This window comes from Notolepis coatsorum (assembly GCF_963971535.1).
Source record: "Notolepis coatsorum genome assembly, chromosome: 14".
In the NCBI taxonomy this organism is placed as follows: Eukaryota; Metazoa; Chordata; class Actinopteri; order Aulopiformes; family Paralepididae; genus Notolepis; species Notolepis coatsorum.
Window position 1 is genome coordinate 10,094,285 of NC_140178.1, and position 14,935 is coordinate 10,109,219.

The window sequence follows — 14,935 nt, forward strand, 5'->3', positions numbered from 1 at the left end:
TTACTTTTTAGCTGTTGTTGATTGTTGCAACATTGAGTTGAAAACCAGTTTGTCATCTTGAATTTTAAACTACCAATAAATTATGTCCTATTGTCTCAGTGTATGAACCTGTGCGGTTACATTGTTGCTCCTAAAATAAAATATGGGCAAAATAGCAAAGTTGATATGACATAAATTAAGCACCTCGTACAGATAGAAATGTATTGACTCCAGAGAGAAAATCCTTGTTAATTACAGCACCATGAAATATAAATGAAAATATAGCAATACGGCGCCTTATGGACTGCTACCTTATTTCATTGAGCTGTAATTAACACACAAGACACAGATGACCATATTCAAACTACTTTACTCAACTGTAAAACTTTGAATTTCCCTATCGAGGTCAATGTAATGTGTTGCATCATGGGGGTCAGCCCTATGGTCCCACAGCCCCAGATTTTCTTTTCACTCAAAATGTAGGGCCTATGTTCCCACATTTCTAAGATGCTTCTCAAAATGAGGCCCCATGTTCCCGGACGAACCTACTACGAGAGGACAACCTTGTTGCCCATATATGCGCATGTCCAGAGTTAATTATATTGTATACAGTTTACACTGCCTTTTTATTAAATGCTTACTTCTCCACTGTAATATAATTGTGAGATGCATGTATTATACTGCCTGTGCCTCCCCTCCTGCTATGATAACGAATGTCCCCAAGGGGATCAACAAATATGTTATATGCAGTCTGTTCAGATATGCTAGTCTAAATATCAGAATAAAGTGATGGTTTTAGTATATCTGGCATGTTGAATTAATAAGTTGATGGAATGTACTTTTCATGATTACGGTGGTGGCTCTTAAAAGAGCCTTTGGGTTATGACTGTAGAAAAACAAAAGCAGATTTAAGCGCGCTCTCCACGGATGCGGCGGGCCAGCTGGATGTCTTTGGGCATGATGGTCACCCTCTTGGCGTGGATGGCGCACAGGTTGGTGTCCTCAAACAGACCGACCAGGTAAGCCTCACTGGCCTCCTGAAGAGCCATGACAGCAGAGCTCTGGAAGCGCAGGTCGGTCTTGAAGTCCTGGGCGATTTCTCTGACCAGGCGCTGGAAAGGCAACTTGCGGATCAGCAACTCGGTGGATTTCTGGTAACGACGGATCTCTCTCAGCGCCACGGTACCGGGCCTGTAACGATGTGGCTTCTTCACGCCGCCGGTAGCCGGTGCGCTCTTACGCGCAGCCTTGGTGGCGAGCTGCTTCCTTGGGGCTTTGCCACCGGTGGACTTACGAGCGGTCTGCTTAGTTCTTGCCATTATGAGAAACTATCTTTTGTTCTTCAATCGAACAAGAATAATACGCTGCTTTGCCGAAACTCTGGCCTTATATTACTAACGTGGAGGGGCAGTCGTTTCTGATTGGTCTCCGCTCTGGGAGCTCGTTATTCCGCCTACATCTCACACGAGGATTGGAGGACTCGTCTTTTGGAAAAACCGCCAAGAAAACGTCTTTCCTGATTGGGTGAGAAAACACAAGCCCGAAAATAAAACACGACTCTCCAACTCACTGCATTCATTGTCTAACTCGTTTAGCTAAAGAGAATTATAAACATGTCTGGAAGAGGAAAGACCGGAGGAAAGGCTAGAGTTAAGTCCAAGACTCGCTCCTCTCGCGCCGGGCTTCAGTTCCCCGTGGGTCGTGTCCACAGACTGCTGCGTAAAGGCAACTATGCGCATCGTGTTGGAGCCGGTGCCCCGGTTTATCTGGCGGCTGTGCTTGAGTACCTGACCGCTGAGATCCTGGAGTTGGCTGGAAACGCTGCCCGTGACAACAAGAAGAGTCGTATCATCCCCCGTCATCTGCAGCTGGCCGTGCGTAACGACGAGGAGCTCAACAGACTGCTGGGAGGAGTGACCATCGCTCAGGGTGGTGTGCTGCCCAACATCCAGGCTGTCCTTCTGCCCAAGAAGACCGAGAAGGCTGCTAAGCCTGCCAAGAAGTAAATTATTTAGCCTCTTCGACAAACCCCACAAAGGCTCTTTTCAGAGCCACCCACCTCTTCTTGAAAATGCAATATTTCCGTTTGTCAAAATACAATTTGGTTGTGTAACTTACATTGTCTCGCTACCTCGGACATAAATATAAGACGATAAACACGTAATGCATAACATTTGACCGTGTTCACTAATGGGTACAGTGCTGTTTAGAAGTAATGTTTAATGTGATGTCTGTCTGCAGTGTTTTTGTCCCTGTTTTGAAGGCTTAACGATATAATGTAAAATTATAAATTGCATGTCATAGCGGTCAAGTGATGATTAATTTGAACTGAGAAACATAAATAGTACGGGTTATATATACAGATTACAGCATGCACAAACATAAATTGACATGACAGCAATTTGTGTATTTCCATAATTGTTGGGGCTCAACTGAAGCGGTGCGACTCGTTGAGACCATTTACCTGCCAATGTTGCTGGTCTGGATCACTATCACATTATAAATAAATGGGTAGAACTACAAGTCGTGTTTTGTAGCCGTGCCTGTTTCATATAAATAGTGGGGGTCCATAAAATAGCCTTTTGTGAGACAATGTTCCACTTGTTCTGTATACTATAATGGTTGCTTGTGTAGATATAATGTGAGGTAGTGGGAAACATTATGTGCCAACATATGATCCAAACCAGTCTGAATAAATACAATTACAATAATGTGCTGTGTGTCTACTAATGGGCCATCACCCGTAGTCATTCCAATAGTGTCATAGGTCATTTACGCACAGACATAAATTCACCATAATGATAGCAATTTATGTATTTCCACAATAAAGGGCTCAACTCGTTGCGGTAAAGTATCTGCGTTAGTAGGACCCACTAATCAAAACGGACTTAATAACAATCAACATTCTCAAATTAAGAACCTATATTTTATATTAGTTTGTGGTATATTCTCCATATTTATATAATATTATAAAGTTGCGTTTGCTTTGTTGCCGTGCTGGAAGTAACTCGTGGAAATCAACCATCCCAAAAGTAATACGAAGTTATATACTTCGATAAGCCCCCTTCACTTCCACACACTAGAGTACAATAATAGCTTTTCATGAAAGTGGTGGGCGGCTCTTAAAAGAGCCTTTTGTTGAATTAAAGACAACGTTCTGTTCAAACGCTTATCTCTTCTTGGGAGCTGCCCGCTTAGCTGCTATGGGCTTGGCAGCCTTCTTAGCTGGGGCCTTCTTGGGCGCAGCGGGCTTTTTCACCTTCTTTGGGCTCTTGGCTGCTACCTTCTTGGGACTCTTGGCTGCTACCTTCTTGGGACTCTTGGCCGCTACCTTCTTGACTTTCTTGGGAGACTTCTTGGCGGCAGCAGGCTTCTTCGTTGCTGCCTTCGCGGGCTTTTTGACCACGACAGGTTTCTTGGCTGCTGGCTTCTTGGCTTTCGGAGCGGCTTTCTTTGCAGGCTTTTTGGCTTTAACCTCAGCCTTGTTGATCTTGAAAGACCCGGAGGCTCCGGTACCCTTGACCTGGACCAGGGTTCCCTTTGTCACCAGACTCTTGACAGCGGTCTTAACGCGGGCCTTGTTCTTGTCCACGTCATAGCCGCCGGCAGCCAGAGCCTTCTTTACGGCAGCCAGAGACACACCGCTCCTCTCTTTAGAAGCAGCCACTGCCTCGACGACCAGGTCACTGACGCTGGGACCTGCCTTCTTGGGTCTGGGAGCTGCCTTCTTCTTAGCGGCCTTAGCCGGAGCGGCTGGAGCTGGAGCTGGAGCTGGAGCGACTTCTGCCATCTTCTATCGTTCTGTCTCAGATTCAACACAAGTAGAATTATGATATTGAAGCTCAGTCAGAGGGCTGGTCTTAAACACTACATGAGAGCCATGTAGACTCAACCCACCCTGTCCTCCTCTGTGCTGCCAAAATGCTCTGCCGCGTGTGTTTTCTCCTCGCCAAAAAAGAGCTCAAATACACAACTATGAATATTGCAGGAATTTAACGCCAAATGGGTCAGCAAGCCGACATATGTGCCATCAGAATTAAACCATTTGGAGACCCCTGGTGTGTTTGTGGACGCTTCAAACCACCAATTTGCGCCTTCACCATGGTGCGCAGCTATACCTTTCTCTGTTATTTATGTCTCACAATTCTTTAGATTGCATTATAATCCGACATAATCTCGTTTTCCAGCGAGCCGAGCTACCTGACTAGAGACTGGGAGCAAGATTAGTCATCTGGGGTGACGCGTTTTGTTTTAAATGGATGCTTTCCCGGTGTTGGTAAACACACTGTTGCTGGTGGCCTGTAGCGTGGGTCACCTCGACTTCGTATGAGGGATGATCACCACCTTAGATCAGAGGAAGGTTTCACGTGGCCTATATTAATTACAGCTAACATTTAATTAATTAATGTTGCAAAACATTTCATAACTGTCACACAAGAAACTTAGCTACATTTCCCTTTTGGGGAAACTAGTTTGTTGTGTACTTTAGATGCTGCATGCTTGTTGACAATACATGCTTTTTGGGCATTGCTGATCTGCTGTGTTTTCTGATTAAATTCTGCTACACTGAACACTTAGCACAATAAATAATAACTGCATTGGTCTATTTTAATTATATTTCAATAGTTTAAATAGACATAGTAGATTCATAATGAATCATCATTTCACCAAACAAACGCACCATATCAACATGTTCTGCATTTCCACAAAAGAGGCCTTGCATGGAATGTTTGTGTAGTAAAGGCAATGGAATGGTTGCTATGTATAGATTATCATATCAACACATAGTGTTGTGTCTTATTACTGAATGTTATAAAGAAGTCACAACAGAACAGTAATATCATGCTTTTCAGCAGTGTTTTACCGACTACCACTACACACAAATTAGGCATTTTCTTTTGAAAGTGGTTACCAACGGTTACAGGCAGCCATACTGGAAGAAACCGAACAACACAAACATTACAGTTTGTGTTTAGCCTATAGGTCAGATATACAGGCCTCTATTGTTAGGGCTCAACTCATTGTGAAGTAAAGTATCTTAGAATGTGGTGCAGTAGGCTGCCAGCTACATTTTTGATACATTCAGAAGAAATAGCTCAAGGAATGAAACATACTATATGTTGTCAGAGTCATACTTGTATTATTATCTTGTACCACACTGAGGTACTGATACATGTAGCTCATGGTGAGACCATGTCGGTCTGTGTCATCTGTTTATGATCGGTAATAACCCAAACAAGAGGAAACCTGCTGTGTGTGTGTATATATAAATATTTATTGTAAGTCAAAGCAGTGACAGATGTCACCAATAGGTGCTATCAAGGTGCACAAAATCATTGTCTTGGAAAAATGCAGTTTCATGTCGATTATTGCTTGGCATAAGGGAAAACTCCAACATTTTGGGAAATTAGCTTATTTGGCATCTACCCTGGAGTTAGACAAGAAGATACATACAAGTTTCAAGTTTCTTTAATAGTTGTCATACAGAAGTACAGAATACTTTTGTACAAAATGCTTCTTACTGTTGCGCTCCAGAGACTGTGCATGACAAGATAAGTATGAAATAAAAACATAGTAAAAATTAGAAGTAAAAAAAGAGGTCACAGTGTTCAGTTTAGACATATGTACAATGTTCGTAGACGTAGTTACCATACAATATACAATACTGTGCAGTGTACTAATATACAATTCTATATAGTGCAAGGCATAAATGGACGAGGTGCAGTTTAGGTACAATTCACAGTAGGTGTACGAGTTGTAGTGCAAATCCTTTATCAATAAATATAAAGTGTAAGTGTGTTTGTGTGATCTAAAGTGTGGAGAGTGGGTGCTGCAGTGTGTTGTTTGTTTGAGTGAGTGTGTGCTTGTGGGTGTGTGTGCTGTGTGCATTTGATGGTTGTTGCATAGTGATTATTGTTCGTTTAGCGATTATTGTTCGTTTAGCAGCCTGATGGCCTGGGGATAGAAGCTCCTTCTGAGTCTTTCTGTGCTCGCCATAAGACTCCGGTATCGCTTGCCTGACGGCAGCAGTTCAAAGAGGCAGTTGTTCGGGTGGCTCGAGTCCTTAATAATTCTCTTAGCCTTCCCCTTGCACCGCTTGTTGTAAATGTTCTGGAGGGTGGGAAGCCCCCCTCTAATTGTGCGTTCGGCTGAACGTGTCACTCTTTGTAGTCTGCTACGGTCTTGTGCAGTGCTATTCCCAAACCAGGAGGTGATGTTGCCGGTCAGGATGCTCTCTATTGTACATGAGTAGAAGTTCCTAAGGATCTTCTGACTGACTTGGAACTTCCTTAGGCGCCTGAGGAAGTAGAGGCGTTGTCGTGCCTTCTTCACAACACTACAATGTTTCTTCTCTGTGCATGCAGTAGGAGTAGGAAGACACGCACCGTTAGCCTATCTTAGCGTCAGTCACTGGAAGTAGGTTCCTCCATTAGCCTAGTTCCCAACGTCTTCCTACTCCTACTGCATGCACAGAGAAGAAAAAGGTATGTATCTTATTGTCTAACTGCAGGGTAGATAGCAAATAAGCTAATTTCCCAAAATGTTGGAGTTTTCCTTTAATATCAATTGTGGCTATGGAGTTTTGCTAAGAGAATAATATAGTTGGGTTATTACGGCTTTGCGCACAAACAGTTTCCTGTGCGCGGGAAATGTGCCACAAAGCCTCTCAACCAATCGTATACAAGAAGCCACGCAGCTGTATTTGCACAATTTGACATATAAAACGGCAGCAGTGCGCCACTGTTTCCACATTCGTTGCTCTATAGTTCCGATTGATGATCATGCCTGAGCCAGCCAAGCCAGCGCCCAAGAAGGGCTCCAAGAAAGCTGTCACCAAGACAACCGCCAAGGGAGGCAAGAAGCGCAGAAAGTCCAGGAAGGAGAGTTATGCCATTTATATTTACAAAGTCCTGAAGCAGGTCCATCCCGACACCGGCGTTTCTTCCAAGGCCATGGGGATCATGAACTCCTTCGTTAACGACATCTTTGAGCGCATCGCCGGAGAAGCCTCTAAACTGGCTCTCTACAACAAGCGTAGGACCATCACTTCCAGGGAGATCCAGACCGCCGTCCGCCTGCTGCTCCCCGGTGAGCTCGCCAAGCACGCAGTGTCCGAGGGAACCAAGGCTGTGACCAAGTACACCAGCTCCAAGTAAACTTCCCTGTCCATCTAACCCGTATTCACCCAAAGGCTCTTTTCAGAGCCACCCACTTTGTTTTGAGAAAGTTATCCCAATGATCCGACAAGGTCAGGTCACGTGACGAATGAATAAACTCATCGCTTTATGAATTTGTTTTTTTTCCTGCACCATGTCTAGGATGCTGCCTGTCATTGGGTTTCGCCACCAGATGGAGTAAGTGCTCTAGTAGGTGGAACAAGAGCCTCCCAATACATTTTAAAATGGGAGACATTTGAAGTTAGGATTAACTGATTTTGGAAGTAAAGTTGAGCTTTTTGGTTAGGTTAAAGGTCAGGAGTTGGGTTAGGGTTAAAGCAGGGTTGAGGGCCTCTAGTTGGCTCCACGTGCAGCTGTTTGCTATGGGCCTTTAATAGCATCTAACTTCTGACCACACACTCAGAGTTAACAGTAACAACCATCAATCAAAACCATTGCACACAAAATATATACATGTGTCAAACCTGATGTATGATAAACTGGTATGTCAGTCAGACTCACATAATTACATTTAGAATTACAATGCATGTTTAATTTGGGACCACAAACCTATATTTTCTAAAAAAGTGCATCTAATCTTGTTGATGGTAGATTGTAGATAGATAGTAAATATATAGCAGATAGACATGGGGGCCGAAGCTTGCTAGAGGCTTTCGTTAATGAAAGTGTGTAGAGAGGATATGATATTTTAATATGAACTACATAGATATATTAACACATTTCTGTTTGTTGGGAACCGTTTTTGGGTCATAGTTTTATGAAAATAAATGGTTTGATGGCTAAACACACCTAGGAGCGTTTCTGCAGAACCAATCAAAACTCATTACAACATCAAGTGACTTGATGTCTCCCAATGGCATTCCTCCAGCTCAGTGGACAGTGGACTTTGTTCTGCACTCGGTAAGATCTGGTATGTCATAAATGTCTAGATGTAACAGTACTGTCTACCTGTGTATGTCATGTACGTCATATATGTTATGATGAATTGAAAATTTGGGACCCTGATGTAATTAGACGAAAGCCTTTCTCTGGTCTGCATCCCATTAACAATTGTGTGTATTATGCTGTACTGTATTGTACCCATTCTGCAATCTGTTAATAACATTTTCAATTAATCAATTCATTTTGAGAAGCATCTTAGAAATGTGGGAACATAGGCCCTAATTTTGAGTGAAAAGAAAATCTGGGGCTGTGGGACCATTGGGCTGACCCCCATGATGCAACACATTACATTGACCTCGATAGGGACATTTAAAGTTTTACAGTTGAGTAAAGTAGTTTGAATATGGTCATCTGTGTCTTGTGTTAATTACAGCTCAATGAAATAAGGTAGCAGTCCGGTCCGTGTATGTTTTGATAGTTCGTTTTCCGTTTGAAACCAAAATCGAAAAAACAGGGAAAAACTGAAATACGGAGCTGTTTTCGTATTTTCGTGTCAGAATCAAATCGAAAAAAGGAGTAAACAATGGGCCGATTTTGGTCTGTGTACGTTTTGATAGGTCGTTTTTAGTTTTTGATGTGAAGAATGGAGAACGGAACCACGTGACAAGTTCGTTTTTCAATGTAAAAGCCATGCACGATCTAACGTTAATGAATATGTATAACGTTATGAATAAAATACATAAATACATGCATACAGATCTATACCAGGGTAACGTTATGATACATACCTTTTTTGTTTTGTGCATTTCATTTAGACATGATATTTTATGTGAAGTAATAGCCTGTGTGGTCTGTCCCAAATAGTGTTGTCTAAACGCACGTTATACAGATATCCTAGTTCAGTGGTTGGCAATAGGCGGCTCGCAGGCCGAAATAGGTCCGCCAGCAATAATATCTGCCCGTCAGTTTATTTTGAGAATATGATTTGTGATGAAGATTAGCTTTATTATATCGGAATCGGGAGACTTAGGTAAAGTTAGAAAGATATTCACAGATTCGAATTTCCGCGGTCAATAATTCAAAATGTTGTGGAATATTCCAGTAAAAGACGATTTTCATAGAATGCTCCAGAATGGGCTGTTTTTTATCTGAAAACGGGTGCTTTTCTAAATGCTCTGAAACGGAAATAACGCGATAAAAAAACAATCTGCCTTGACAGCACTGACTGGAAAATAGTCTTTGATAATGCGATGGGCAGATTAGACACATAGCCATAATTTAAAACATAGATTAGGCGATATTAACGTTAACATTGGCGCCGATGGTGGCATTCAGGGGGTAAAAAGGAAAACCTGGCGTGGCACTCAAAGTGTTAATAAAGTTTTCAAGCAAACAATCAAACACAGTATGGCGGCAGGTTTTAAAGGCCGTCCCAGCTCAGGTCACCCGCCGGAGAATAATGCGCCCAGGCCTCTGTATGTTGGATCGTGCTCAATAATATTATATTTGGAACGGTGCCCTTTTAGAATGGTGTACCAGACGTGATGATGATGTGAGTGAGTGAGTGGTGACGGAGTGATCTCACTATTCACTGAACTTGTTCCATCATTCATTCCAAACATGGCCAGTTTTGGGAACGGATCGAGTTTTGTGGTCAACGTTTGGCTGCAGAGAGACTTGGCGCTGCTGCCAGCTGGACTGGACTTGCTTCATGTTGACATGCTGTACTGGGGAGGCTGGAGACAACACAGTGTTTTAGTGAAGCTCGGAGACCAGTTTAACCCTGTCACTGCCACATGACAAGGTTAACCCTTTACTATCACACTACAGACGGTTTGTCGTGTGGCAGTGAAAGGGTTAACCTTCTGTATTGTCGCAGTGAAAGGGTTAACCGTTTTGTCAGCGCGGCAGTGAACGGGTTAATGCACTCATGATGACACAATGAGACCACAAGGCCAAAAACACAATAATCATAATAATAATAATAATCATAATAATAATAATAAAAAAAAAAAAAAAAAAAAAAAAGTGGCCTTGGGGATGAAACTGATAGCAGTGAGTGTGACCATGACACAGAAGTGTCCTTTCTATCTATTTAAGTTCTATAGCAGTGACTCCCTACACAAAGAGGCGCTGGAGACTTTCCCCGCGCACACAGTCCACACCGCCATCAGCCCTCGCCTCCTCCTATTTTCACAAAGGGGGGGGGGGGTAATTCTAATAACCAAATACACGAAAAAAAATACATACAAAGCGTCAGCATATAATCATACAGGTTTACAATGATGCCCTGTGTTAATCAGGTTTTATACACAACAATAAAACCATTTGCGCATCTAAAAGAATGATGCATGAAATCTGATCAATATATTTTTATAATCTTACCCCTTCCAAAATGGCCATGTTTCCTAGTGGGTGGTTTTAGTATTGTCTATATCGTTTTTATCTTTATTACACCTCACTTGCGCAATATATTGATTAAATAAAGTACAAAATAATCTAAAGGCCCAGGCACGTATGAGGAAACAGAATCTGCTCGTTCTATGGATCATGTGGGTGGCTCTTAAAAGAGCCTTTAGGATTTTGATACAACGCAGTGAGCAGTCTAGCCGCCGAAGCCGTACAGAGTGCGTCCCTGTCTCTTCAGAGCATAGACCACATCCATGGCGGTCACGGTCTTCCTCTTGGCGTGCTCGGTGTATGTGACGGCATCACGGATCACGTTCTCCAGGAAGACCTTCAACACACCGCGGGTCTCCTCGTAGATCAGACCCGAGATACGCTTCACTCCACCACGGCGAGCCAGACGGCGGATGGCGGGTTTGGTGATTCCCTGGATGTTATCACGGAGCACTTTGCGGTGACGCTTAGCGCCTCCTTTTCCCAGTCCCTTGGCATAAAGCTACACGCGCACCGGAGTGGAGGGTGGGATCCCGTTGTATAGCTGACATTTCGGGGGAAGGCGCGAGGTACCCGGGGGTTGTTTCCTGGATCGACGGTGAAAAGTGCCGGGTCGTGTTAGACGGCTTTATCGGTTACGAGGAGGTGGATGTGGCCGCCTTGCTGATCCATGATGAACTGCTTTCGCCGCTGGGAGCTGGGGCGGGTAGTGAGAGCGAGGGAGGTGTCGGTAGGGACGGGGATGGTAGTGACAGGGGAAGGGAGTCAGATGGTGAAAGTATGGAGGGGGGTGAGAGCGGGGGAGAAGGGTGGAGTAAGGTGGAGAAGAGGAGCAGGGACAGTGGGAAGGGGATAAAGAGGAAGAAGGGTAGGGGAGATAGCTCGAGTGGGTCAGAAGGCGAGGGTGTAGGTAATGGTGTTGCAGAAGTGATTCATATAGTGGTTAGGTTTGAGGGGAAGGGGGGAGTGCGGAAATTAGGATTTTTCGAGTTGCCCAAACTCATAGGTAAGCAATTAGGGGAGGTAAGGTATGCGAGAGTTTTGGAGGATGGGAATCTGGCCGTAGGGTGTGTTAGTGTGGATCAGGTGGAGAGGGCTGGGAAGATGAGGAGCATTGGAGGGGTGGGTATAATTAAGGTTGTGAGAGTAGGGGAGAAGAGGGAGGGGGGATGTAAGGGGGTGATAGCTGGGGTTTCGGTGGAGGTTAGCGTAGAGCAGCTGGTGGAAGAGTTGGGGAGAGATGTGCGTAATGGGAAAGTTAATGGTGCAGAAAGGATGAAGAGGGGGGCAGATAGGGTAGTGACGGAGACGGTTGTGATTAAGTTTGAAGGTGAGGTTGTTCCAAGTAAGGTGTATGTAGGGAGTGGGGTGTATAGGGTTAGGGAATTTGTTCAGAGTCCTCTGAGATGTTACAGGTGCCAGGAATTTGGTCATATAGCAGTTTCATGTAGGAAGGGACAGAGGTGTGCTAGGTGTGGCGGGGAGCATGACTATGGGAAGTGTGGAGAGGGAGTGAAGCTATGGTGTTGTAGTTGTGGAGGGGAGCATAGTGTAGCGTTTAGGGGGTGTGAGGTGATGAAGAGGGAGGTAGTGGTTCAGAGTGTTAGAAGGGAGGGTAAGTTGTCGTATGCAGAGGCGGCTAGGAGGGTGGGACAAGGAAGTCAAGTTAGGGTGCAGGGGTTTGTAGAAGGGCAGTTGGCAGAAAGGGTAGGGCAGGAGGATAGAGAGAGGGTGTGGGAGGAGAAATTGAGTATTGTGGGCTTCGTGGCAGGGGTAATTAATACTGCGGCAAAGATTGAGGGTAGAACAGATAGAACAAAGATGATTGTTAGGATAGCGGTTCAACATCTGGGTATGGAAGGTCTGACATTGGAGGAGGTGGTTAGGGAATTGAATAAGGGGGCAGCGGGTGACCAAGGTGTACAGAGTCAGGCAGCAGGGGGCAAGGAGTGTCTCGCAGAGGGGGGCTCAATTGGGAAGTAGCAGCGTTAGTTGCACTCCAAGAAGGTGAGGGGAATTGGGTTTTGTAGGAGGTAAAGGATACCAGTAGATGGCGGCACATACCCTAACAAGTGGTCGGCCGCCGTTAAACCTCAATAAGAAGAGAAGAAGTCTTCTTGGCCCCAACATCTACACAACACGTGTAGCCCACATAACCTGTCTGGAACAAGGCAATAAGGAGGATAAACCACCTGAAAGTGCTCTGCAGAAGGAGGCACAGTGATTAGAATATGAAAGCTACTTAAAACCACTCTGACTATTCTACCCCCACCTGGAGCAATGTGGCAAATTCACACATAAAAAAAAAACCAAATAACACAGAATCTAGCTATAAAAAAAGACAGGTATGGGCTAATAGACAATAATGTTCACCAGTCAGCTCGGCTGAGAACACTCAAATAAAGAATAGTTGTCCTGGGAAGTAGATTTGCATTCAAATCAGTTGATAAACCTCACTGATGCAACACACCAATCTCTGTTTAACAAATATGGAAACGATTGATTGAATACTTTAGATTTAGATACAGATTGCAGAATGGGTACAATACAGTACGGCTCAATACACACAATTGTTAAGGGGTGCAGACCAGAGAAATACTTTCGTCTTGCATACATCAGTGTCCCCCATTTTCAATTCATAATGACATTTATGACATACACAACATACAAATATGTATCATGATTCATGACATAGATACACAGTAGTTACATTTATGACATACAAGATATGCAAATATACAGTACTGTTAAACAGAGATCCTAACAGATAATATATACATAATTATGAGGGCTGCTGATGACTCCTAACATCCTATCACGTTTTTAATAATGCTGTAAAGTTAAGTAAAAATGCATTTCAATATGAATTTAACAAATTAAACATGCATTTAACTATTAATTCTAAATGTACCAGTCTGACTGACATACCAGTTTATCATACATCATGTTTCACATATATGTATTTATTTTGTGTGCGATGGTCACTTTTTGTAACTTTTGGTTGTTACTGTTAACTCTCCAAGAGTGTGTGTAACCAGAAGTTATAGATGCTATTAAAGGCCCATAGCAAAAAGCTGCATGTGGAGCCAACTAGATGGCCTCAACCCAACCCTGACCTTTAACGTAACAAAAACTCAATTTCCCTTCCAAAATCAGTTAAATCCTAAATTCAAACTTCTCCAATCTGAAAATCTATTGAAGGCTCTTGTTCCACCTAGTAGAGCACTTACTCCATCTGGTGGTGAAACCCAATATGACAGGCAGCATCCTAGACATGGTCCAGGAAAAACAGAACAACAATACATAGGGATATGTTTATTCATTTGTCACCCGACCTGACTTTACTGATCAATGGGATAACTCTCTCAAAACAAAGTGGGTGGCTCTGAAAAGAGCCTTTGGGTGAATACAGGTTAGATGGACAGGGGAGTTTACTTGGAGCTGGTGTACTTGGTCACAGCCTTGGTTCCCTCCAAATAATACAGAATCTAGCTATAAAAAAGACAGGTATAGGCTATATAAATATACAATAATGTTCACCAGTCAGCTGGGCTGAGAACACTCAAAGAAAGAATGGTTGTCCTGGGAAGTAGATTTGCATTCAAATCAGTTGATAATCCTCACTGATGCAACACACCAATCTCTGTTTAACAAATATGGAAACGATTGATTGAATACTTTAGATTTAGATTCAGATTGCAGAATGGGTATTGGGTACAATACAGTATGGCTCAATACACACAATTGTTAACCGGATGCAGACCAGAGAAAGACTTTCTTCTTGTTTACATCAGGGTCCCCCATTTTAAATTCATCATAACATTTATGACATACACGACATACAGATATACAGTACTGTTACATCCAGACATTTATGACATACAAGAACAAAACAAGAACTTCATGATTTATTTATTCAACTCTCCCAATCTCCCTTTTTCCTTTCTATAATACATTTTTAAATGACTAATCAATCAAGTTGTTTAAAGTCGTGATGAAGAGGAATCATTGTAAAATTGTGCTCTGAATAATGTATTTCCCTTGCCTGGCTCCACTTCAGAGTATTATACTAAAACGGAAACCTGCCACAGCCTCTACACAACCAACTGGAACTACATTGATGCTCCAAAAACAATAAATATCTGTAAAATAGCAACTGAATGGATGTTAAATACTTGGAAAGAAATGTACAAGGACGGCATGATTGATATTTTCTCCCGAGTGATGTGTTTGAGTCTGTTAATGACATTATATGAATGAAGCCCCTCAAACTAGTTCAGCATGAAACCAGATGGAAATCTGTGGTCGCTGAGCTGATTCCTCTCACTACCTGCCCTCAATGAGAGAAGGGGCAGAAAAAGGCTATTGACCCTTAACTCTGCGTTATATGTATGATTGGAACATGTATATTATGGGTGTATGGTCATGGGTTACTTTTTAGCTGTTGTTGATTGTTGCAACATTGAGTTGAAAACCAGTTTGTCATCTTGAATTTT

General features: G+C 43.1%; 5 protein-coding genes across 5 annotated transcripts in view; 2 read left to right on the forward strand and 3 right to left on the reverse strand.

Annotated features, from left to right (window-relative positions):
* Positions 1-3,769, reverse strand: part of LOC311241038 (histone H1-like) — a gene marked incomplete at both ends in the record, with an annotated part of 359,561 nt that extends 355,792 nt beyond the window's left edge. The window contains one exon of the mRNA XM_084329713.1: positions 3,239-3,769. Coding sequence (XP_084185839.1) covers positions 3,239-3,769 — 531 coding nt within the window. The remainder of the gene's footprint in view (positions 1-3,238) is intronic.
* On the reverse strand, positions 888-1,298 carry LOC311239830 (histone H3.2; the record flags this gene model as incomplete). Its single annotated transcript, XM_084328280.1, has 1 exon — positions 888-1,298. One exon carries the CDS (start codon positions 1,296-1,298, stop codon positions 888-890), a length of 411 nt encoding a protein of 136 aa, XP_084184406.1.
* LOC311239831 (histone H2A-like) lies at positions 1,593-1,985 on the forward strand (the record flags this gene model as incomplete). The annotated part of the gene is made up of 1 exon (XM_084328281.1): positions 1,593-1,985. One exon carries the CDS (start codon positions 1,593-1,595, stop codon positions 1,983-1,985), a length of 393 nt encoding a protein of 130 aa, XP_084184407.1.
* Positions 3,770-6,761: 2,992 nt separating the features above from the next.
* LOC311241058 (histone H2B-like) lies at positions 6,762-7,136 on the forward strand (the record flags this gene model as incomplete). Its single annotated transcript, XM_084329736.1, has 1 exon — positions 6,762-7,136. The coding sequence occupies one exon, from the start codon at positions 6,762-6,764 to the stop codon at positions 7,134-7,136; it is 375 nt and encodes a 124-aa protein (XP_084185862.1).
* A 3,508-nt stretch (positions 7,137-10,644) lies between these two features.
* LOC311239924 (histone H4-like) lies at positions 10,645-11,111 on the reverse strand (the record flags this gene model as incomplete). The annotated part of the gene is made up of 2 exons (XM_084328367.1): positions 10,645-10,941; positions 11,079-11,111. 2 exons carry the CDS (start codon positions 11,109-11,111, stop codon positions 10,645-10,647), a joined length of 330 nt encoding a protein of 109 aa, XP_084184493.1.
* Positions 11,112-14,935: the final 3,824 nt, after the last annotated feature.